At 44.6% G+C, this 23,100-nt stretch overlaps 2 protein-coding genes across 3 annotated transcripts in view; one reads left to right on the top strand and one right to left on the bottom strand.

Moving 5' to 3' along the window:
* The window catches only part of MRC2 (mannose receptor C-type 2), a 77,257-nt gene extending 73,517 nt beyond the window's left edge, over positions 1 to 3,740 (top strand). The window contains exon 30 of the mRNA XM_081883799.1: positions 688 to 3,740. Coding sequence (XP_081739925.1) covers positions 688 to 908 — 221 coding nt within the window. The 3' untranslated portion in view covers positions 909 to 3,740. The remainder of the gene's footprint in view (positions 1 to 687) is intronic.
* Positions 3,741 to 5,217: 1,477 nt separating this feature from the next.
* Positions 5,218 to 23,100, bottom strand: part of MARCHF10 (membrane associated ring-CH-type finger 10) — a 35,792-nt gene continuing 17,909 nt past the window's right edge. For both annotated transcript variants that reach the window (XM_081883962.1, XM_081883963.1), the window contains 6 exons: positions 21,265 to 22,657; positions 19,060 to 19,226; positions 15,094 to 15,203; positions 11,420 to 11,533; positions 8,935 to 8,968; positions 5,218 to 5,949 (listed from right to left, as the gene is read on the bottom strand). In XM_081883962.1, the coding sequence (XP_081740088.1) occupies positions 5,921 to 5,949; positions 8,935 to 8,968; positions 11,420 to 11,533; positions 15,094 to 15,203; positions 19,060 to 19,226; positions 21,265 to 22,657 (1,847 nt within the window). In that variant the 3' untranslated portion in view covers positions 5,218 to 5,920. The remainder of the gene's footprint in view (positions 5,950 to 8,934; positions 8,969 to 11,419; positions 11,534 to 15,093; positions 15,204 to 19,059; positions 19,227 to 21,264; positions 22,658 to 23,100) is intronic.

Raw genomic sequence — 23,100 nt, 5'->3', positions numbered from 1 at the left:
CCTAGTTTATTTTATTCATCCGTTTTCTTTCCTCCGAAAGGAGTGCAGGGTGGCAAGCAACAATTTAGATGGAGGAATGAGCAGAGCTTCTAGTAGTGAGTGGGTGGCACTTCGGTGCTCTGCATACTTTCTTACTCCTCTCCCATGGTTAGAGAAGCTGAATACATTCTGCAAACCGAATTTAACACATCTGTTTATAATATTCACCCCAGAATTTGGTTCTTTGGCACACAAAGGGGCTGTTTTTAGCACAGACAGATCTGTGCAAATGTTGCCGCTCTGGCAGAGAGATTGTTACAGGCAGGTAGCCGTGTTGGTCTGCCGTAGTCTAAATAAAATAAATTTAATTTAATTTAAAAATTCCTTCCAGTAGCACCTTAGAGACCAATTAAGTTAGTTATTGGTATGAGCTTTTGTGCGCATGCACACTTCTTCAGATACTTGAAACAGAAGTCACCAGACCCTTATATATAGATGGCAGAGAGATGTTAGGTGGAGATTTAGGGAGATTTTCTCCTTTTGAACCCCAAATGGCAAGAGTTTCCCCATTTTGATGTGTCTGCTCAAAATTCCGCATCCCGCTAAGCGAACCGAAACTAATCCTGGCCAGTTCTGTGCACAAAATCTCCCCCTCGCTCTTCCACAAAAACGGGTCCCCTTCTGACCCTCCTTCCCTCTCTTTTGCAGCTTTCCTGGAGAACACAAAGGCCATCGCGGTGGTTATCCTCTCCTCCCTAGCACTGTGTGCCCTGATAGCAGTTGCTATCTATCTGTACAAGCGCCGGAGGACCTCAGAGCGAGGGGCGTTTGAGAGTGCCCGTTACAGCCGTACCAACTCCAACCCCAGTGAATCTGCAGAGAAGAACATTCTGGTGTCTGATATGGAGATGAACGAACAGCAAGACTAGTGGGGGAATTGGCGAGCCGGGGTGGGGGGAGGGAGGGACCTGAGTACCTGTCATAACATGCCATCTCAACAGCAAGCCCCCGAGGACAGCATAGGGCAACAGCAGGGTCAAAAGATAGGACTGTGAACTGCTAAGGAGATGTGGAGAAATACTAAAAAAAAAAAAAAGTCCCATTTGTATGTGACACTAGAAGAAATTCAACCCTGGCCTTGTACGTCTGCCCTTCTCAAAGAGGAGCCATGGGAGAAAAGGGAAGGTGGTTCATTTGCTGGAGAGAGAGAGAGAGAGTGTGTTAGAAAACCTTATTTTGGATGCTCCAGTCTCTGCAGTGTCTTCTCCACATTTCCTTAGAGAATGAAAATGCAAGCATGGTTCTAATATTAAAACAGGGAAGGGCTTGCAGGGTTTCCTCGTGTTCTTCTTGGTAAGAACACGCCTTTCTTATTTTGGATTACTTCCTGAAGCCATGTGGATAGTTAAAAGAGTGATGGGCCCTTGAATTCCTAATAACGGTGGTTCGATCTTCTATTCCTCTGATGCCGAGATACCCCGAGATAAATGCTTCCCCAGCCGTGCCACTGCCATAGCAACCATTCTTCTGTTGAATTCTGTTGCCGTATAGAGGGCCTTTCTGCGAAAACGACTGAAAGTGGTGCCACAAGCGTTTTCGCAGCTTCAGGATGGCCTCTTGGTGACAAATGAGTAACGGGTGTGTGCTTGGGGGTGGTGAGGAAGACAGAAACGTTGCTGTTTGCCTCTGCCTCTTTTAACAATGACTCCGGCTACATAGGCATATTGCAAAACTCATAAGCCATCAAAGAATCGAACATCATTATCAGCCCTTCTACAAACAAGTGGTGGTGGTGGGGAGTTCGCTAAATGGTCCTCAGGGTTGTGTCCTTTTCCCACTGATCACAAAACGAAACAATGCATCGAGTAGGTCAGGTGTGGGGCGGAGACATCTGCATTTTGAACAGGAACAATGAGCATGAGTTGTCCACCCGAGGCAAGGCCTGCTTTCCCCCCAAGAACAAAATGTTGCGGTCTGAGCACTTAAAGAAAATGCATTGTATCTGCAACAGAAACACTGCCCTGAACTTAAAATGGGAAACAAATGCATATTTATTGCAGAAAACAGGGGTTTTTTTGCAGAAAGGTCCTCGGAACAACAGCATTTCTTGAGTGGAAAACTAATATACTGGCACTTCTTTTTAATTTTAATTTTGTTGTTGCCTTGCTGGATAAGAGGTATAGACAACTCGTTTTCTGATACTTCTCATTTTATACTGTATCAAAGTGCATGTTTGACAATTATACCTTCTTTTGGGGGTATTTTGTGTCTGTGTGTAGATGTGATGGCCAAAGGTTCTACAATTCCCCCCTTTCCCACTTAATTCTCAATCATTCTAAGCAATGCAACAGGACACTAAAGTTTTCTTGCTTCCAGAATAAGTATACAACTTGGGTTTGGATACCATATGCTAGGAGCTAGTGAGAGATCTTGGGTGAAAGAAATGTGGAATTAAGGGGAAAAAAATTGAACGGGATGCTGTGATTGTCGTTTTATCCTTTGCTTCCAACTAAATAACTTTTGAACAGTGGCTGTGCTAAAGATGATAAGGGGAGAATAGTTCTTTTCTGCTACTCAAATAATTATGAGAATTGTTGTATATATATAAAAAAAAATCTGGTAATTTTCACTTAAGCTGGATATTAAGTGTTCATAAAAATGTTTACCTTTGTCTCTTTAATCTTTAGGTGCCTGGAAGCTGCCATACCAGGCCATGGTATGGAGAGTTTCTGAGACAATCTTAGGTTTTCCAGTTCCTTTTCCCTTGATGACTGCTGCTTGTTTCCTGGGCATCTTTTTGGTTTAGATAAAGATGTTCATACATATTGGTTTATGGCTAATGCTAAACAACTTCTCTGCTCAGGGGATCGTTTTTGAGGGCTGAATTTGAATGACTTTGCCCTGAACTCCACCATGAGATGTGTGAAGTAACATTGCCTTCGGTAATACGTAGTGTGCCTTCATCTCTCTCATAAGTAGCCACAGGCCAGCCTTGTGTGTCTGGGCAATTACGGTAAGCTCCCAGGCAAAAGGCCAATTTCTGGGCTCGGGTGCTGGGAACCTCTCATTTTACAAATGAAACAGTAACCCTTTTGCAGCAATATTGAACAGAGGATTCCAATGCAGACGTGAAAATGGTGCAGGCATGAGAACTCAAGTATCCATGTTCACTGAAATGGATATTCTCTGAAACCAAAGCTTCTGCCCCAAGAATGTTGATGTGCTGTATGAGCACTTCTTCAACGTTTTGACAAAGGAATTGTCATGGAAATGCCTTCTGCCAAGAAGGCAAGCCTGCCGGTCAATATATATTCAGGAATTAAGTGCAATAGCAGGCCTGAAAGGAGGGAAGGCTCTTCTCAGATGTGTATGCTGCTGCTATTCCCTCAGACTCTCCCTCAGTAATTATGAGAGTACCATAGCCACCCCTTAACAACAGTCTTGACCATGTTATTCCCCTCTCTGCTTTCAAGGTGAATAAAACACAACCAGACAACTATCGTTGCGTTCCGTACAAGGAGGGAAGAGGTATATCCCAAAATAATGAGAAGTTTGCTCCTTTGTTTGTTTGTTTGTTTGTTTGTCTGCAATTACTGGAAAAATGCCTCAGATTAAATGCATTTCCTATCACCCTTCTGAATAATGTGAAAAGGTGCTGGAAAAGAAACTGGCAACTTTTAAAGTAATTACTTTTGCTTTAAAAAAAAAGTCTTCTAGAATCTTGGAATAAAGCTTCATTTCCCCATCCGTTTCAGCAAAAACAGACTCTTCATCTTCTTCCATGGTTTTCAGTAGTCGCAAGAAGCCAAAAATCTCTTTTGCCCCATTTCTTGCTTTCTCAGAATTTACCATTCACTGTGCAGTGCGTCATTTTAATTAAAGTTGCGAAAATTCAACTCTGATTGATCCCAAGATTGGTAATGGCAGAAATTCCTCTTCAGTGGCTATATTTGGACTTAAGATGAATTTCGAGAACGTCAGTCTTGCAGTCTTTTGAGATGAGCAAAATGTGGGCTCAGCCCAATTGTTCAACTCAACTTGTCCCAAACCTTTCAGCTTTCCCATCGCCTACCTCACAAACTGCTCACATAGCCTTTAGGAGAACAGCCAGGGAAGCTCATTCTCAGCTAAGACAATCTGAATGCTAGTGGGATCCACCCAATGTATCAGCCACTGAATTGTGTCAACATGTGGAGAAACCTCTGGAAATAAACTCTTAAAAACTCTGTCTAGATAGAAGTGGTAACATCATCATTAAGGGAAGGAGCTTAAGCAATGCTCTCTCTTTGAAACAGAGGCAGGTGGTGTGAGAAGTTGCCTTTTGAGCTACAATTCAAGGCACTACACTGGACCAGTTAAGCCCTTCAGTGCTAAAACACAATGGACCAAGCAAACCAATTCTGAAACAGAGCGCACATGCGTTTGTGAAAGGCATGACAGCACTGGACGACACCCAATGAGGAATGCCTTTCTATCGTAGGCTCTACCACTGGGGCAGATGACGACATCCCAAGTGCCTCTCCCTATGCAAATCAATTCGCTCTAAAGCCTAATACCAGTAATACACGTTTTCAAAAGCCGCCTTTTCACATTTGACACCAGCAACTGCAGCACAGCAGTAAGTACAAGTTCTTCAAGTGCCGCCTGCTGCAATTGTGAAAATGGGATAAATTTGCTCTAACCTTCAAGTTTCATGGCGTCTTTCCAGTGTGGGCTCTTAGTATACGGTGGACCCTCTAGTTACGTATCGCTTTGGATACATAACTTTTGGGTTATGAACGCGGCAAACCCTGAACACTTCCAGTTATCGTTGTGTGCGCAGAAGTGCTAAATCACGCCGCGTGCACAGAAGTGGCGCCTCTGCCTACGGACTTTTCGGGTTGCGGTCGGACTCCCGGAATGAATTTTATTCATATCCGGAGAGTCCACTGTAATCAGTAGTCATTCAAGCTGCATTTGCTGCTATTACTATTTTAGCAGCAATCCAGCATTGGCAGTGTTGCAGATGCTGTACAGAACCCAGGAATTGGCAGTCTATCTTGGCTGCGTGATGCAGCAGGGATGGGTCTGAAGGAGAGAGAGGCACAGATTGCCTTAAAGCATCTCTCCTGAAAGTTCTGTCACAAGGGGAATGCCCTGGCTATCTGATATTCACCTGTGGGAATCTCCCTCCAAAACAGCAACCTGTTCACTTACTGATCAAATTTTTAAAAAAGAACATGGGAGGGGGTGCCTGAGGAGTGAACAAAAGATTAAATATTTTTTATTAGGGCTTGCCATTCAAAGGAAGGCAATAATGTTATAAGACTGATCATACAACAGTACATCAATACATTTACATTTGTGTGCCATGAAATGTCCTGTGAAAAGGCTGGGCGTACAACAACTCAGTTTTAACGTAAAAAACATTGCTTTTATCTCCAGGGAACCCTGACCCCCAAAGGCGCATGTCTGAAATGGTGCAGAGTGGATTCTAGTAGGGCAGGTGCTGCAAATGTAGATACCTAGTTTGCCATCTTGAACGGTTTGCCAGAGGTCAGTCAAAGCACACACACAACGCACGCGTGAAACCCTAGCCAACGTTCTAAATTTTGATCTGAGTAGCTGGGGGCCAGGAAGTAGGAGAGATTAAAAAGTTTACACTCTGCGAGTTGCTGTTAATAACCCATGTTGTTTTAAAAAGATTGTCAGTCAATATTGCAACTTCAAAAACAAAAAAGAAAAGGGGGAAAACCCACAAGAATCAAACCACACAAACAGCCAAAACAACCCCAGACCCTTAAAAAGTCTTTTGATTTCAATGGGTGACACGGAATATGAATGGCGTACATACTTATTGTGGCCTGGTGTTAAGAAAGAGTGAAAGTTGAAGGATGTGAAGAAGGGCTCTCGGTCAGATTCCCAAAGAGGTCTCCTCCTTAGATCCTTCTTGAGAGCTCTTTTACCCACTGTTGCCAGAATTGGCTGAATCTGCAAAGATGGAGGAAATAAATCACTTCTTAGAACGCTTTTCTGTATAATGTGGCAATTGCCTTAAATGCATTCAATACACTATTACTCAAAAGAGCAACGGAGGCTCAAATGTTCACCATAAATCCAAATTTAATTACTTATCTCCAGAGACTTGTTTTGACACATTTCATAAAATCGGGGAGCCAGAGAGCCCAAAAAGTAAAGCATCCAAGGTGCCAAATTTAGTTAACTCCTACTTGCCATATGCTAGGACTATCTGAAAGGATGTGGATATATGTTATGTTAGGAAATTCCACTCAAATAAATGAAAGGAGGCTTGTACTGTCAGTCCCCCATGACTGCTGTAAACAATGCAAGAACTACAGGAGTGCAGGCAATCTGGTTGTGGGGGAGAAAAGGTTGAATGATGACCAGTGAGACCCTTTCAAATTACTGTATTTTTTGCTCTATAAAACTCACTTTTTCCCTCCTAAAAAGTAAGGGGAAATGTGTGTGCGTCTTATGGAGCGAATGCAGGATGCACAGCTATCCCAGAAGCCAGAACAGCAAGAGGGATTGCTGCTTTCACTGCGCAGCGATCCCTCTTGCTGTTCTGGCTTCTGAGATTCAGAATATTTTTTTCTTGTTTTCCTCCTCCAAAAACTAGGTGGGTCTTGTGGTCTGGTGCATCTTATAGAGCGAAAAATACGGTATATTTTCCTATGATTGTACAGACAGGAAAGTTGTCCTTCTAACAGTGCAATTCTAATAACCATGTCTACTCAGAAGTAAGTCATACTGAATTAAGTAGAGCTTACTCCCAGTGCGTTACGATTGCAGTCCAAAGCAAATGTTTTATTTTCAATTCAACTTTTTTCACAGCATAAGCTTGCGCAACTGTTAAATAAAGAGAGATGGAACTCAAGAAGTCAAGAGGATGTGCAGAGATAACTTGGAGCACAGCTTCAAATTCTACTGAGGCTGCAAGCGCTCAGCTCCGAAATGTGATATTATAAAGGAGGGCAATCCCCTTGGTACATGCAGAGTGCATTTCACCTCATCGCTCGTTAACCACATTGGACACCATGAGTTGGGGCATTACTGGGGCATAACTGACCAAGCTAAAAAGCTGTCTGCCACATTTCTGTAACTTAGCTAAATACAGTATAAGGGGCCTCCTGATTTGAATGCTATTCTTATCTAGGAACTTCAAAAGTGGTAGGAGCCATGTGGGTATGTTGACGGAAAACCAACTTTCTTTGCACACCTTGAAGGTGTGTGTGAGTGCGCACGTGTGTGTCCGTGCGCGCGCGCGCACGCTCACACACACACACACACACAGAGTGCTTTTTTCTGGGAGTACGCAGGTGTACACATACCCCTAAACATTTTGTGAATCTAAATTTGGCTTCATTGAGGGGCAGTATTTCAACATGAGTAGGAAAGTGAGAGTACCCCTAAACATTTTCTAAGAAAAAAGCACCATATATATTATAAGCAGTGGAGCATCACAGTCCTTCTGTGATAGACTTGTCCTTGCTTTCAGACATACCCCTAATATAAAACAGACAAAAGCGGAGGAAGAAGACCCTGCCACTAACCCAGATGCGAACTCTATCCCCGTGTCTACTCAAGCATTACAAATCCTAATAAAAGCCAATGCCATAGGGTTCACCTGCTTACTCAAGATGATATGCTACAGTCTGTTTGCAAAAGAATAAGCAAAAAGCCCAGAAACCAATGGGGAGAAGCCTTTGGTTTCCCAAGGCACTTCAAATGGAGATTCCAGTGTGAAATTGCTATATTAGAATTTACACAAGGAAGTCTTTGCTTGAGCCAAGACAGGCCTCAATCAATTTCATACCCACTGTTGATGTTACTTAACAAAGGAAGGGTTATCGTTATCACCAGTTATTGCTGTTGTGATTAGTCGTCATTATAGTATCTGTTTGTTTAAGCCTTATATAGAACTACCAGTGGCCTTCTTGAATCTTGCAGCTTTTTTGCACCACTGCATATCCACCTGAGTGTATATATATTATACACACATACAAATATACACTACTATACCTACTGACTGAGGATTGTTCTTCCTGCTCTAGTCTGGAAAGCACAATAAACCTGGTAGGCTGTAATCTGAACTAGGAGGGGTTTTTTTTAAGTAAATGTGCATAGTATTTACCAACAATGAACGGGTCTAAATGGCACAATAGGGCGACACCTCTATTAGCATTCATTAAAATCTCACAATGCAGAAAGCATTTCCTGAAATGCACTGTCAAGCTTTAAAAAAAGCGAGAGGAAAAAAGCTGTGCCTCAAAGCGAAGTTTTACATTTGCCACAGAGTCAGGCTAATTTCCAGGAGGTGGTAAAAGGGCTTTTAAAGCTCAATCTTCTATAAGAACCCCTGTGAGATTTACTCCTAAGTAAGTAGAGGGTTGCAGACTTGTTAACATTGCTGAATACAAAACAGCTCAGATTGCACCAGGGGCTACTGAGACAAAACACCTTCCTCCCAATAATGACTATTCATCTATTTGCCTATTTCCAGTGCTTAAACAAAAGCTGCTACCAGCATCCTTGTTGGACAAGTAGATGAAGCTGTGCTTGGGCTTCAGTCCCTACTTGTTTATAATACAACCACTATTACTCTCTCCCCCTGCTTGTCAATTAATTTCTACCCTTTCAGATACCCTGAGCTCTCCTTTGTACAAAGTAAACAAGGGCTAGGAAACACTTCCCATTTTCATAAAGCCCCATGGAATATAATTCCCATTTTGACAAACCTCCAGTTCTTCTAAAATCACACAGCTTCCCTTTGTTATTTAGAGAAACCAGACTATCTTCTGCAGTGCCTGTGGTTTAATGAGACACTTGCACCTCTGATTAGATGCACCGTAAGGGAATCTAGCATCTTGGTAGATCTAAGATTCCTTTATCAGGAATACTGCAAAAAGTTACTGAGAAATAGTAGGAGTTGCTGGAAGCCCTACATAAACCTACTTTGGTTTTCCTCTGTTCTAGGCTGTCTTGAGAGCTAGGGGGAAAGGAAAAAAGGATTAATACATGTTGTTCCTAATAAGAGTGACGAGACACATAGTATTTCAACAATAATGTTGTTGGCATGGCCTGCGGAAAAGGCACTTTAAAGGAGGACAAAGAAACATCTTAAAAATCCAAGACAAGTGGGTAAACCATCCCATTGCGGAAATGTAAGGTACAGTGAAAATAATGTTAAAAGAGACAATCAATAGGTAAATGTTTGTCTATAAAATGAAAAATAAATTGCTTTCTTTGCCCACAGACCTATGACTGGATACCTTTGGGGAGTGCAGTCCTATATCAGGGGGAGGGAGGTTCTGTAGGGTCTTCAAGCAGAAGACAGTAGGTTTGAAAAAAACTTGGACAGGCACCTAGAATTTTGGCAGTTTAGTATACGATGTCACAAGTAAGGCATGTATTTCTGCTAAAGTACATACCAATAAGCACCCATAGGTTCCTTTTTTTATATGTGTACCTTACATATGGTCATATTAAAGCTACAGTGGTGCCCCGCAAGACGAACGCCTCGCAAGACGAAAAACCCGCTAGACGAAAGGGTTTTCCGTTTTGGAGGCGCTTCGCAAAACAAATTTCCCTATGGGCTTGCTTCACAAGAAGAAAGCCCATAGGGAAATCTCCGGGGACCTCTTTTAAATGCTAGCGGTGGGGAGCAAAGCCTTCCCCCCCCCTCCGGCCTTCAGAAGAGGTCCAGGAAGGCTGGCGGGGGCCGAAAGGCTTTGCTCCCCACCGCCAGCATTTTAAAAGTGGTCCGGGATAGCAGGGAAGTGCTTCCCGCTATCCCGGACGGCTTTTGAAGGCAGGCGGGGGGGAGCAAAGACTTTTGCCCCCCGCCAGCCTTCAGAAGAGGTCCAGGACCTCTTCTGAAGGCTGGCGGGGGGCAAAAGTCTTTGCTCCCCCCTGCCTGCCTTCCCGGGAGAGCGGAAAACGCAGCGCTGCCTTCCCGCTCTCCCGGGAAGGCAGGCAGGGGGGACAAAGACCTTTGCCCCCCACCCGCCTTTGGAAGAGGTCGGGGGACAGACTGTCCCCGGACCTGGTCTGAAGGCGGTTTCCATAGGAACGCATTAATTGATTTTTAATGCATTCCTATGGGAAACCGTGCTTCGCAAGACGAAAAACTCGCAAGACGAAAAGACTTGCGGAACGAATTAATTTCGTCTTGCGAGGCACCACTGTATTGGCCTGTTTAAGGCATCCTGGATATTTATGACGTGTTAAAAGGTAAAGGTAAAGGTACCCCTGCCCGTACGGGCCAGTCTTGACAGACTCTGGGGTTGTGCGCCCATCTCACTTAAGAGGCCAGGGGCCAGCGCTGTCCGGAGACACTTCCGGGTCACGTGGCCAGCGTGACATCGCTGCTCTGGCGAGCCAGAGCCGCACACGGAAACGCCGTTTACCTTCTCGCTGGTAAGTGGTCCCTATTTATCTACTTGCACCCGGAGGTGCTTTCGAACTGCTAGGTTGGCAGGCGCTGGGACCGAGCAGCGGGAGCGCACCCCGCCGCAGGGATTCGAACCGCCGACCTTTCGATCGGCAAGTCCTAGGCGCTGAGGCTTTAACCCACAGCGCCACCTGCGTCCCTTATGACGTGTTAGAGGATTGTAATTTCGTAGCTAAGTCACTTTATTTATTTCTTTGCTTGCTTGTTTCTGATGTCATAAATGAGACACATGAGGCAAAGGGAAGAGCACTTGTGTGGGGCAATGAAGGGGGTGAAAGATATGACAGTGTCCGAGAGCCAGCCCCATGCAACCCTGTAAGTAGCAAAAAGGGGTCATAAATGTGTAACTGATTTAGCAGTTATCTGACAGGACCTAATTACCAAATGGCCAAAGATGCTGACAGATACAGAATGCATGTACAGCTATGGTTGCTACAAGTGCACACTGAAGACAGCCCTTGGAAAAAAAATCATATTGCAGCACAGAGTTTTTATGGCAGTGCTTACGGTCCTGTACTGACATCAGATTAGCCAGGAGGCAGAATAGAATGCCCTGCAATAAAAGATGAAGAACTGGCATTAACTGGTTTTAGGCTGCAATCCTAAACACGCACCCTACTGCCCGTTGAGCAAAGCAGGACTTACTTCTAAGAACATGCGTAGGATTGCCCTGTCTCACAACCAGCATAGTAGGGCAGTTGAGTCTAACCGAATGATGCGATTCATCTCACAGCTGCTTCACCCTTTACCATTTTAGGTACCCTGGTATTTTCAGCAGAAAATATTAAACCAGCAAAGGGAAGATGCAATAAACATGCCACAGGGGACAGAGGCCAATTTCTGCTCCTTGAAACAGGACCCTAAGAGTTTGGGTCACTTTTACATCAAACACTGCATACATAACTTATCACAGCAATCACTGACGGGAGGCTAGTGAACCTAGGTTGCTGTGTATAAACAATGAGATGGAATTAGATATCCTCTTACCCGATCTCGGGAGGCTTGGTTGTAGTTTAATCTCATGAGTTCTGCAAACCTTTGCTCATACAGGTGAAGCAAGAGCACAAGATAGAGGCCTGAGTTCATCAGTTCATCCTGGGCCTGTATGTAGGGGGAGAAATGCTTTTGAGTTTCTGCCACAACTGGATGAGCATGCTAGCTGCAACTCCACATGACCCCGGTTGCCTTCCATGAGCTTCTGAAGCAAGGAGGCCTTGTCTATTCATGGAGGCTCCCTGAAGATTTCAGAACTTTTTGCATTGCTAGATGCAGGGATGGGGAACATTTTTCTGCCTCACACAGAACTCTGTGGGTTCTGCATGGCGTTGTTGGGTGGAGCAACGTTACATCCCAGCCACAAAAAGCCAGAAGATTCCTTCCACACCATTCTCCATCCAAGCTATTGGCATGGCCGCAGTTCAAGGACATATTTCAGCCAGGCAGAAACCCTTGAGAGGACACAGATAAGAGGCAGTGAAGGGTCCGAGGAGGGCAATTTGAAGAGGGTGCATGGTTTGGGGAGAGTCCTGAAAGGCCGCATTTGCCCCCTAGGTCTGAGGCTCTTCAAGCGTGCCTTGTTGTCTGCTTGCATTTCTTTCGCCAAAGCTTGTGTTCCCTTTTCCTTCTGATTCAGGCAAGATTTCCATTTTCTGAAGGATGCCTGCTTGTCTCCAATGGCTTCCTTGATTCTTCTCATTGACCATGATGGCACCCACTTGGCCTTTGTGCTAATATTCAGTCTAGATGAGCTTCTAATGTTCTGGTCTTAAATAGCCTTCAGCATTCCCTTTCAACTTCCCTTTTATCAATATCCTTATTTTCTAAAAGTTTCTCCTTTGGAACCCAAACATGGAAATTGTCAACTTACATCTATGTTGACTTTGACAGCTTCACAACCGCTGTTCCCAGTCAGTTCAGCAACACTTACGTCTCGCACTAGTTCCTGGGTACCACTTAAGATCAAGGCCAGGGTGACCTCCTCTCTCGCCATTTCCATGACAAGCTGTTATAAAGCACAGTCATTGCAGGGCATCTAGAAATGTTACCTCTCTGTCGTGAATTTACCTAGTCAATTGAAACTGCCAGTTTCTACAAAACATCTTCCTTTGGATGCCCTATTCATTCATTATTCTGCTCTGGTCAGACCTCACCTGGAGTACTGTGTCCAGTTCTGGGCACCACAGTTCAAGGAGGACACTGACAAACTGGAACATGTCCAGAGGAGGGCAACCAAAATGGTCAAAGGCCTGGAAACGATGCCTTATGAGGAACAGCTAAGGGAGCTGGGCATGTTTAGCCTGGAGAAGAGGAGGTTAAGGGGTGATATGATAGCCATGTTCAAATATATAAAAGGATGTCACATAGAGGAGGGAGAAAGGGTGTTTTCTGCTGCTCCAGAGAAGCGGACACGGAGCAATGGATCCAAACTACAAGAAAGAAGATTCCACCTAAACATTAGGAAGAACTTCCTGACAGTAAGAGCTGTTCGACAGTGGAATTTGCTGCCAAGGAGTGTGGTGGAGTCTCCTTCTTTGGAGGTCTTTAAGCAGAGGCTTGACAACCATATGTCAGGAGTGCTCTGATGGTGTTTTCTGCTTGGCAGGGGGTTGGACTCGATGGCCCTTGTGGTCTCTTCCAACTCTAGGATTCTATGATTTCATTCTTCACTTCATTATCGTCATGGACATTTTGTTAAGGGGGATGATAGTATATCCCTAGTACTAAATGACTCTTGGGATCAACACTCTGATTCAATAATAATAATAATAATAATTTATTTATACCCCACCCTCCCCAGCCAAGACTAGGCTCAGGGTGGCTAACAACCAATAATAAAAACAAGTTGATTAAAATACAATTTAAAAACAAGATTAAAATACAACATTAAAACATTAGGATGCAGCCTCTTCACAGGAGGAGAAAGGAAAAAGAAAGAGGGGGAGGGAATCAAACTGATTCTAAGCCAAAGTGGAACCAGGTGGAACAACTCTGTCTTACAGGCCCTGCGGAAAGAAATCACATCCCAAAGGGCCCTGGTCTCATGAGGAGAGCGTTCCACCAGGCCGGAGCCAGTGTTGAAGAGGCCCTGGCTCTGGTTGAAGCCAATCTAACTTCCTTAGGGCCTGGGATCTCTAGGGTGCTGCTGTTTATGGACCTTGAGGCTCTCCCTGGGGCATACTGGGAGAGGCGGTCCTGTACGTATGAGGGTCCTAGGCCGTGAAGGGCTTTAAAGGTCAAAACCAGCACCTTAAACCTGACCCTGTACTCCACCGGGAGCCAGTGCAGCTGGAAAAGCCCTGGGTGAACATGCTCCCGTGGCAGAGACCCCGTGAGGAGCCTCGCTGCAGCATTCTGCACCCGCTGGAGTTTCTGGGACAGCTTCAAGGGCAGCCCCGCATAGAGCGAATTACAGTAGTCAAGCCTGGAGGTGACCGTTGCATGGATCACTGTGGCCAGGTCGGGGTGGGAAAGGTAAGGAGAGGAGAGGAGTCTGCCCCTTTTGTGATCTCTAAATTGTTGGACTTGGTGCTCTTTGAGGTACGGAATGCTTCCCTGTTGTTCCTATAGAATTTGTTTTCCAAGATAACCATATCCCACCAGTTCTGCCCATTCTGCCAGGTTTTCAATACACCTGCTGTATCTATGCTGTCCTTTAAAGCCAAGCACTCCAACTCACTAATCTTGGCTCAGAGGCTTCTTGCATTGGCGTGTAAACACTAACACACCGCATTTCTCTACAAATTGAATTTTTCCTATGGTGCTTTGGCCTGTTTAAACGGCTATCTGTCCCTCTGCATTTTAGATGCCAAGTCCTAGTTTACTGCTGGTCCTAATTAACTGATGCCTGGTCCTAGTTTACTGATAATCATAGACATGTCTTTGGTGGCCATATTTTTTCTATATAAAAGTGCACACCATTCTTCATTAGAAGATGATTCATCCTGGTAATTTCATTTGGGGTTTTCTATCATTTCTAGCTCAGCTAGGACAGCAAACATTTCTCTAAGCACAGGTGCCTTTCAAATAAGCTTCTACCAATTGCTGAATTTTTCTTGTAAGATACAGAAGAACTGAAGAGCCAAACCAAAATAAAGTAAATAGAACATACATTTATATACAGTAGTGTTACGATACTGGGTGTTTGGCTTTCAGGACTGCATTGTCTCTTTTCAGTACCACTCCCACCCCAGTTAAAAGTCAAAAGATGCAGGTTTTAAGAGTTTACTAAGGTATATTGCCATTTGAAAAACACAAAATAAAAAAACCTCTGAGAACACTGATGAACTGAAATCCCTGTAGAATAAAGACAAGGTGGGATTTCCCTCTTGTCACAGCACTTTCATCTCTACCTAACAAGTCATTTAATGACTTCATTTAATTGCAAGTTTCATTTGCTTAAAATTAATTGTCCAAGGTGATGTGCAGGTTTTTGAAAATGATCATCAACTAGCATTATTTGGGAAGTTAGACATTGCTTAAAATATGAAAACTGAGTAAGTGCACATCTCTCCCTTGAACTTTCTGTTTTCCATGAAGACTTACAGGTCTTTGTGAAGCAAGAAGTTCAGGTTACCTGTTCTGTTTAATACAAGGAAAGGTGAGTAAAAAATAAATAACAGTTCATATGAAGACCTTATCAGGGCGCCCATTTCGTTTCTTACCCGAGACTGCTGATGATTCCTGTAATAGTCGTTCACGTTAAAATCATCCAGATCTACAGTAAGGCTCTGCTTACAGAGTTCACATGTTTTCACTGCACCAAGTTCAGCACCTGAAGAACAAAAATTCTTTGCTTTATCTTATATGCAGCACATACTTGCTGTAGGTTGAAAAATTCCACATTCCACTGAATACTACTCCAGAAATTTGCTCTGTTCAAGGCTCTGTGTATACCTTGTGATACAATATTTGGCACCAGAGGTACTAGCATGATTTTCTGGCCACAATACACTATATGTGGATTGGGTACTCCACCCTATTTACAAATGAGGACAGAGAGTAACATATACCGTATTGGCCCGAATATAAGCCACACTTTTTCCCCTCCAAATTCCAATTGTGAAAAGTTAAAGTGTGGCTTATACTCGGAACTGAGCACTGCATGCCCGCCTCCCAGCACTACCGCCCTGAATGGGGGACAGGGGTGGCCGGTGCCAGCTTGGGGAGGTGATGCCAGGAGTGCTGAGAGGCGGGCGCACAGCGCAGCACACTTGAAACTGAGTGCCAGTGGCAGCTTGGGGAATGGGGCACCGAGTGCCGGCCGACCCCGGTTCAGGGCACTAGTGCCAGGAAGTGGGTGCGCAGCACATTTGAAACCGAGCGCCGGCTCTGTGGGCCAGATCGCGTCTGCACAAATGCAATTTCCGGTGCTGCGGAAGCAAATCCCTGCTCTGCCGGTTTAGCGCAGCGTGTGGGGACTTGCCAAGCGGGTGGCTTGGTTTGGGGGCGGCTGGGGGGCCATTTAAATGACCCCGGTGGGCCGCTTGTGGCCCATGGGCCACAGGTTGCTGACCCCTGATCTAATCATATGTCTGAGAAAAAGATCTCTTGAACTACTTTTGTTTTGGAAATTTTCACAGGGCAACGTTCATCTTTTGTGAGACGTTCATTTGATCTAAAGCTTGGGAGACTCTTATTAGGGTTTGCCCAAGACATTTTGCTGCCCAAGGTGAAAGACAAGATGGCACCTCCCACCGCAATTCCACCTAACAAAACTGACCATACTGGAGCTGAAAGCACAATGGGACCATGCTTAGCTCAGTTGGTAGAGCACAAGACTCTTAATCTCAAGGTTGTGGGTTTGATCCCTGTACAGTGGTACCTTGGGTTAAGAACTTACCGTATTTTTTGCTCTATAAGACTCACTTTTTCCCTCCTAAAAAGTAAGGGGAAATGTGTGTACGTCTTATGGAGCGAATGCAGGCTGCGCAGCTATCACAGAAGCCAGAACAGCAAGAGGGATCGCTGCTTTCACTGCGCAGTGATCCCTCTTGCTGTTCTGGCTTCTGAAATTCAGAATTTTTTTTTTCTTGTTTTCCTCCTCCAAAAACTAGGTGCGTCTTGTGGTCTGGTGCGTCTTATAGAGCGAAAAATACGGTAATTAATTCCGGAGGTCCGTTCTTAACCTGAAACTGTTCTTAACCTGAAGCACCATTTTAGCTAATGGGGACTACTGCTACTGCCGCGCCGCCGGAGCACGATACCACATGAGGTACCACTTTAGCTAATGGGGCCTCCTGCCGCCACCACACGATTTCTGTTCTCATCCTGAAGCAAAGTTCTTAACCCGAGGTACTATTTCTAGGTTAGCGGAGTCTGTAACCTGAAGCGTCTGTAACCTGAAGCGTCTGTAACCCGAGGTACCACCGTATTGGGTGAAAGATTCCTGCATTGCAGGGGGTTGGATGAGATGACCTTGAGGTCCCTTCCAAGTCTACAATTCTGTGATTCTATGTTCTCTGTCACACCTGAGGGCAACAGGCAAGGCTGCTGAGCAGTCAAGGCACAGCTTGGAGCAGCAGCAGCAGCAGCTTAGCTTTGTTTTAACTTAAAGGAGAGAAGACAAGAACTTTCACTGAATTGTAAGAATCACTCCCCCACCCACATGCCCCAAAAGTGCTGCAACTTTTGCCTGTCCCCACAAAACCTGCTGATATTTCTCTCCCCACACCTTTGTGGGGAACAAGTGATCCTACAGAGGTGCAGCGGGGGAATTCTAACCGGCTACAAATAAAGCCACAAGCCTAAAGTTGTTGGATTTGTTTCCAACAGTCCTCAGCACCTGGGCAGCACTGTCCCTATTTGTTTGCTGGGTGACACATGAGAACCAATGAACTCTTGCTTGGCCCTGTCCATTTCTGTGCATGATGCCTGTGTTGAAACCCAAACAAGGTGTGAACATTTGAAACATCTCTTTTCCTAGTCATCTGCTGCTGATGCTCTTCATCAGTAGATGGTCAATGACAAGATCAACTAGCCCAACCATAAACTATTAAGCTGTGGTCCCTGGTTGGAACACAAGGTTGCTTGCTTTCATGATATTTCTTCTAAGTGTGCATGTACTGTTTGGGTGTACAATCTGCAAAATTTGGAAGCATTTTCTCAGAGAAGGCACATAAGCATCACAGCCTGTTGTTTTCTTGGTTTCGAGATCCTTTTTGATGTGCTGATGCTAAAGAAAGTCATTCCTAGTTAATTTACTTTGCCTGTTCTATCATGATTTTCCATTCCAGTAAGGTATTACTGTACATGACTCATTCTCCCTGCTTTGGCCTGATGTAACCTTGTTATACCATTTAACCCCAGCATAGACCAGACTATCAAGGATGATATCATTGAAGAAGAATAAGTGTACAGTGGTTAAGTACTTAATTTGTTCCTGAGGTCTGTACTTAACCTGAAACTGTTCTTAACCTGAAGCACCACTTTAGCCAATGGGGCCTCCCGCTGCCGCCGCGCTGCCGGAGCACGATTTCTGTTCTCAACCTGAAGCAAAGTTCTTAACCTGAAGCACTATTTCTGGGTTAGCGGATGCGTAACCTGAAGTGTATGTAACCTGAAGCGTATGTAACCTGAGGTACCACTGTAGTTATTTTCACTGTTACACCATATATACAAGTGTCTTTGGGGGAGGGAAAGCATTTGCAAAATCTGTTTTACTTTAAATAATTCCACTTTTATGTGGCCATTTCTCATGAGGTGTATGCAGAAACAAAAGTAATTAAATTACAGGTTTGGTAGTTACGGAGGGCTTGTTTTTTGTCCAGCCTCCAAAGCCAATACATACTCTGAGTAGGCATAGAGTACAGGAGGATATTCCTTTGGCAGAACTACATGTAAAAGTCCCTCCTTACTGAGACTGTAAATAATTTTACTGAAGCATGTTAGTAAACCATCTTGCAACACATAAAACACCCTGATAACTTTGAAAAACTGTTGAAAAACACTATATATTTTAACCAAATAGTTTTAAATGAATTGAACGTATAGAAGTCCAGTTATATGCATTTTTCTTTCATATAAAACATTCCAAATTTGTGGCCTTTCTCCAACTGATTTTGGTGGAGTTTAGGTATGCTTATTGTGACATCTTTCTGACAGTTCAAACCTAGGCATGTCTGAAGGCAGCCCTGTTTAGGGAAGCTTTTAATGTTTGATGTAGTACAGTATTTTAATATTTTTTTGGAAGCCGCCCAGAGTGGCTGGGAAAGCCCAGCCAGATGAGCGGGGTATAAATAAATAAATAAATAATAATTACTAAGAAGAAAAGTCTTATTAAGTTTAATGGAGCTTACTCCCAAGTAAGTGGGTATAAGATTGCAACCTCAGTATGAATAAAAGCACGTAACATTTTTGCTGAGGTATTCTCAGCCCTCTCTTAGTGGGAGTTATAAGGTTTCCCCAGACATGTACGTAGCACCTGATGAGCAGCCTAGTTCAAGACTGAGCAAGTCATATTTCTGCCACTTTTGATTGTTGCCAGAGTAGAAGGGGAACAGTCAAGCATTTCTAAATCTAGTTTTGCTTTGATGTCAGCAGACAGTACATACAGTGTGCCTGGGCCATGATGGAATTTTAAACTAAATTACATGCTAATCTTCTCTCTTTCCTTAAACTTGCAAACTCACCTGATTTGATCTTAGCCTTTAACCAGGTCTTTAGACATTCCTGATGGACAAATCGAAGAGTCCCGCCACACCCGCATGGTTCCAGCAGTGGATTGGTTATGGATCCCCCAGCAATCTGACATATCCGACACTGATCTCCCTCCTCTTCAGAGTCTTCTGCTAGGAGACTGGAGATACAGCAGAGGTTCCATAATTCAAAAACAGTGGTCTGGAGGAAAGACCTTCAATAGGGCATGATTGCAATGAATTTGAAAAGTGAAATTTATGGAGTGGGGTAGGGGAGAAGAAAGCAAAAGGATTCCTTCTAAATTCCCCTCTCACATGGTGGGTGAGACGGTCCTACTAGACCAGGCTTCCTCAACCTCGGCCCTCCAGATTTTGGGGACTACAATTCCCATCATCCCTGAACACTGGCCCTGCTAGCTAGGGATCATGGGAGTTGTAGGCCAAAAACATCTTGGGGGGCAATTATGAGGAAGCCTGTACTAGACATATACTCAGTTCAATGGATATGCATAACTGAGGCAAGGGAGGGTGTTCCCCTATTGCTAGATGCCACACCAATTAAGGAATATCACAGCAACACTTCCAAGGCCGTCTCTAACGTGAGTTCCTTCCTATCACTGCCTTGCACTGCCTCTGATCTGCCACGCAGGTAGCTCTTTCTGTTTGTGATCTATTGCAATTTAGATTGAAATGTAACTTGCTAGAAAAGCTTAGTACAATACTGTAGGAGTAATATACCTGCCAACAAGCAATTCTATGATTCTATGTAGGCCGGAAGATTACAAACATCCACGTATTTTTTTCTTCTTACCTATGTGAGATCACTGAGAGACATGCATAATCAGATGATTTGGAGTAAGGTGTCACTGATGACACTCTTAATCTGTATCAGGAAAGGCAGTTCAGGTGCTGGACTGTGACTCGCAGCGCCTGCTGTGGCTGAAGAGGCCCGTAACTTGTAACTGCTATCTCCCGCATTGTTTGTGCTGCGCTGGCGGCACCAAAGTGACCTCACCGGGGGGGAAGCTTGGCCAGTGTGTATGAAGGTTCTGGGCTAACCAGATGACAAGACTGATGTGGTCCAAAAGAAAGCTAGTAATTGGCACCAGCTTAGCTGGTGATTCTCTAGCAGTTTGAAATCAACCCTGGAGGCCTACTCCATTCAGTGCTGAATGATAAAGTCCCACAGAACCTGGGCCCCAAATATCTAAAAGAGCTCCTGTATCAATCTGCTCGGTTATTATGACCAGCAAGAGAGGCTTTTCTTACAATTCCACCACAAAGTGAGGTATGGGCAACAGTGGCCTATGAGAGCGACTTCTTGGTAGTGGCCCCCCGGCTGTAGGTATAAGAGGTGCATCTTGTTCTGACACTATAGTCCTTTAATCAGCAACTAAAGATGGACCTCTTAATTGGACATTTGCAGAAGGATAGGGCAGCACCGACTGTGCTGTTGGAAGCTTGTCAGCTCCTTCTGTTAAATGCTGTTTTAACCACGATTTTAAACGTTTTATATTTTGATGTTATATTGTTTTATCTATGTAGGTGCCGTGTCCTTGGGCTACTGGTGAATGGCATTTTATAAATCCCAAAAATAAATAAATAGAAATACAGTGGTGCCTCGCAAGACGAAAAGAATCCGTTCCGCGAGTCTCTTCGTCTTGCAGTTTTTTCGTCTTGCGAAGCAATCCCATTAGCGGCTTAGCGGATTAGCGCTATTAGCGGCTTAGCGGGCTTAGCGGATCAACTGTTAAGCGGCTTAGCGGATCAGCTGATAAGCGGCTTAGCGGATCAGCTGATAAGCGGCTTATCAGTGGATCAGCTGATAAGCGGTTTAGCGGCTTGGGAAAAAGGGGGGGGGAGGAAAAAAACCCCGCAGGAACTCGCAAGACATTTTCGTCTTGCGAAGCAAGCCCATAGGAAATTTGTTTTGCGAAGCACCTCCAAAACGGAAAACCCTTTCGTCTAGCGGGTTTTCCCTCTTGCGAGGCATTTGTCTTGTGGGGCACCACTGTAGACATTATCCCATTCCAAGGTTTCCTGAGTTGAACTCTAGCACTAACCACAGGTCTTTAACTGCCTCAAAATGGCTTCAGGCTAGGCAAAGGACTTCCGTGGCAAATTCCCCTCCTAATGACGTATCTTGAGACTGAAAAAGTACATTTGTCATAACTGCTCCTCCAATTATATACTGCTTACCTCTCTTGCAACTTCTTCAGCTTCTCAGGGTCTGTCTCAGGCTTGCTAATCTCCTTCATGCTTGGAGAACTGCAAGTGGTTGAACTGCTCACGAAACTGCTCTGATTTCGCAAATCAGATACCGTCAAGAAAATTGGTACTTGATCGGGGAGAGGGCCAGCCATGTGAAGATGTGCTGTGAAGTTTGCCCGGAAAAGAGATGGGGGGGAAGAATCTGTGGATGAGGAGGAGCTGTGGGAATTCAGAAAATTGTCTTCGTCGTGAGAAGTGGTGCTGGGGGAGAGGCTGCTTAGACCATTGCTTATGCTATCTTCCAGCAGGCTACTATCCTCAAAGGTGCTGATGGTAGGTGATGAAGACTGGCAGCTTTCAGTAGCTGAAAAGGACTCCCTGATTCTTATAGGAGATAGCTGCCTACGAACAGTGAACCTGGGGCTTCCACTCAGCTCTGTGGTTTGCATAGAAGCTGCAGCCACATCCACACTGCTTGTCGTTTCCGTTCTGTTTATAGGTTGTGCTAAGGATCCTGGGATATTAAATGCGGAACGCATGGGAGCCCTCTGAACTGCTGGCCTCGCTGAACTAATGAGTCCAGTGTAACATCTTTGATTGCTCTCAAAACCTTGTCTCTCTCTACCACAGCCGTTGTTTCCTGACCAGTCTTCGGTGGAACTTAAATTGCCAACGGTCTCGCTGGCTGCTGCGCTTCTGGGTCTGCTTTCAGCATGTGGGCTCTTGGAATTCTCACCTTCGCTTTTGTGGGCCTCTTCCGAAAGGTTGTTTTCTTCAAGAGCATGAGGGTTCCTTTGGTCTCTGGTCTTCCTTTGGCCCGCTGAAGGTTGTTCAGCTGCTCCCTCCACTGCTCCACTGTGTTGCCGTGGCAATCTGTGGGAAAGCTCAGCCCGCCTAACGTCACCCCCGACTCCCATATCACAGTTCGGCTGCTCGGCCTGTGCGACGGGCATCCCACTGACTCTGTTGTTCTGATCAGGAGGAGGAGACTTGCTGATATCATAGGAAAGAAACCCTTCTTCTATCTCGTTAACGTCTTCAGTGTCATCATTCTCTTCGGTAGAACCTTCCACATTTGCACACAACAATGCATAAAAATCGTCTTCTCTGGGCCTTATGGGTGTATTTTTAATGGGGGGAAGGTTGGAGTTGCTTGGCTCACTTGATAACAAAGGACCAGTAGCAACCTGAACAGTAGAATCCATCACAGTAGTGGGGGGCTGCTGAGCTGCTGTTAGAACACTTCCTTTTTTGAGATCCCTGTCTAGGCTTTTGCTGTCTATGTTTAGTTTGGAGGTCTGGATTAAGGTCCTCTTTTCTGGAGCTTTCTTCTTAGTCTTGAGAACAGGGCCACTTCTTTGTCCTGTGACATCCTGCGAGTCTGCATTGAGAGCAAGAGTTGCTTTCAGAATTTCTTTGCCAAAGCACTTTATTCAGTTTTAGTGATGTCCACAAACTGTTCACACAAGAACCACCAGTGGCAAATATATTTCCCAGATCCACCTGGGGATTACATGGCTCCTCCCCTTAAGCCCCCCACCCCAAACAATTTCTTTAAAAATGGCTATACTGCCCCTTAAATTTATAGATGTGGTATCTGGAAATGGAGTGAGGCTTCCTTTTAGCCTTTTGGCAAATTGGGGCTTCCTGCAAAATGGGAGAGAGACCTATCTTTTCTTTGAATCTCCCTAATGAAAGAAGTGGAGTGCTCTTCAGAAAAGACTTTTCCAATGATTTATCCAAACCCTGTAAGGCTCATTGGAAAAAGACACCTGTATGGTTCGTTGTTGTTTTTAGATTCAGCATAGTCCAATGGACTATGCT

Source organism: Podarcis melisellensis (genome assembly GCF_964234715.1).
Source record: "Podarcis melisellensis genome assembly, chromosome: 13".
NCBI lineage: Eukaryota > Metazoa > Chordata > Lepidosauria > Squamata > Lacertidae > Podarcis > Podarcis melisellensis.
This window is presented reverse-complemented; position numbering and strand designations above follow the sequence as displayed.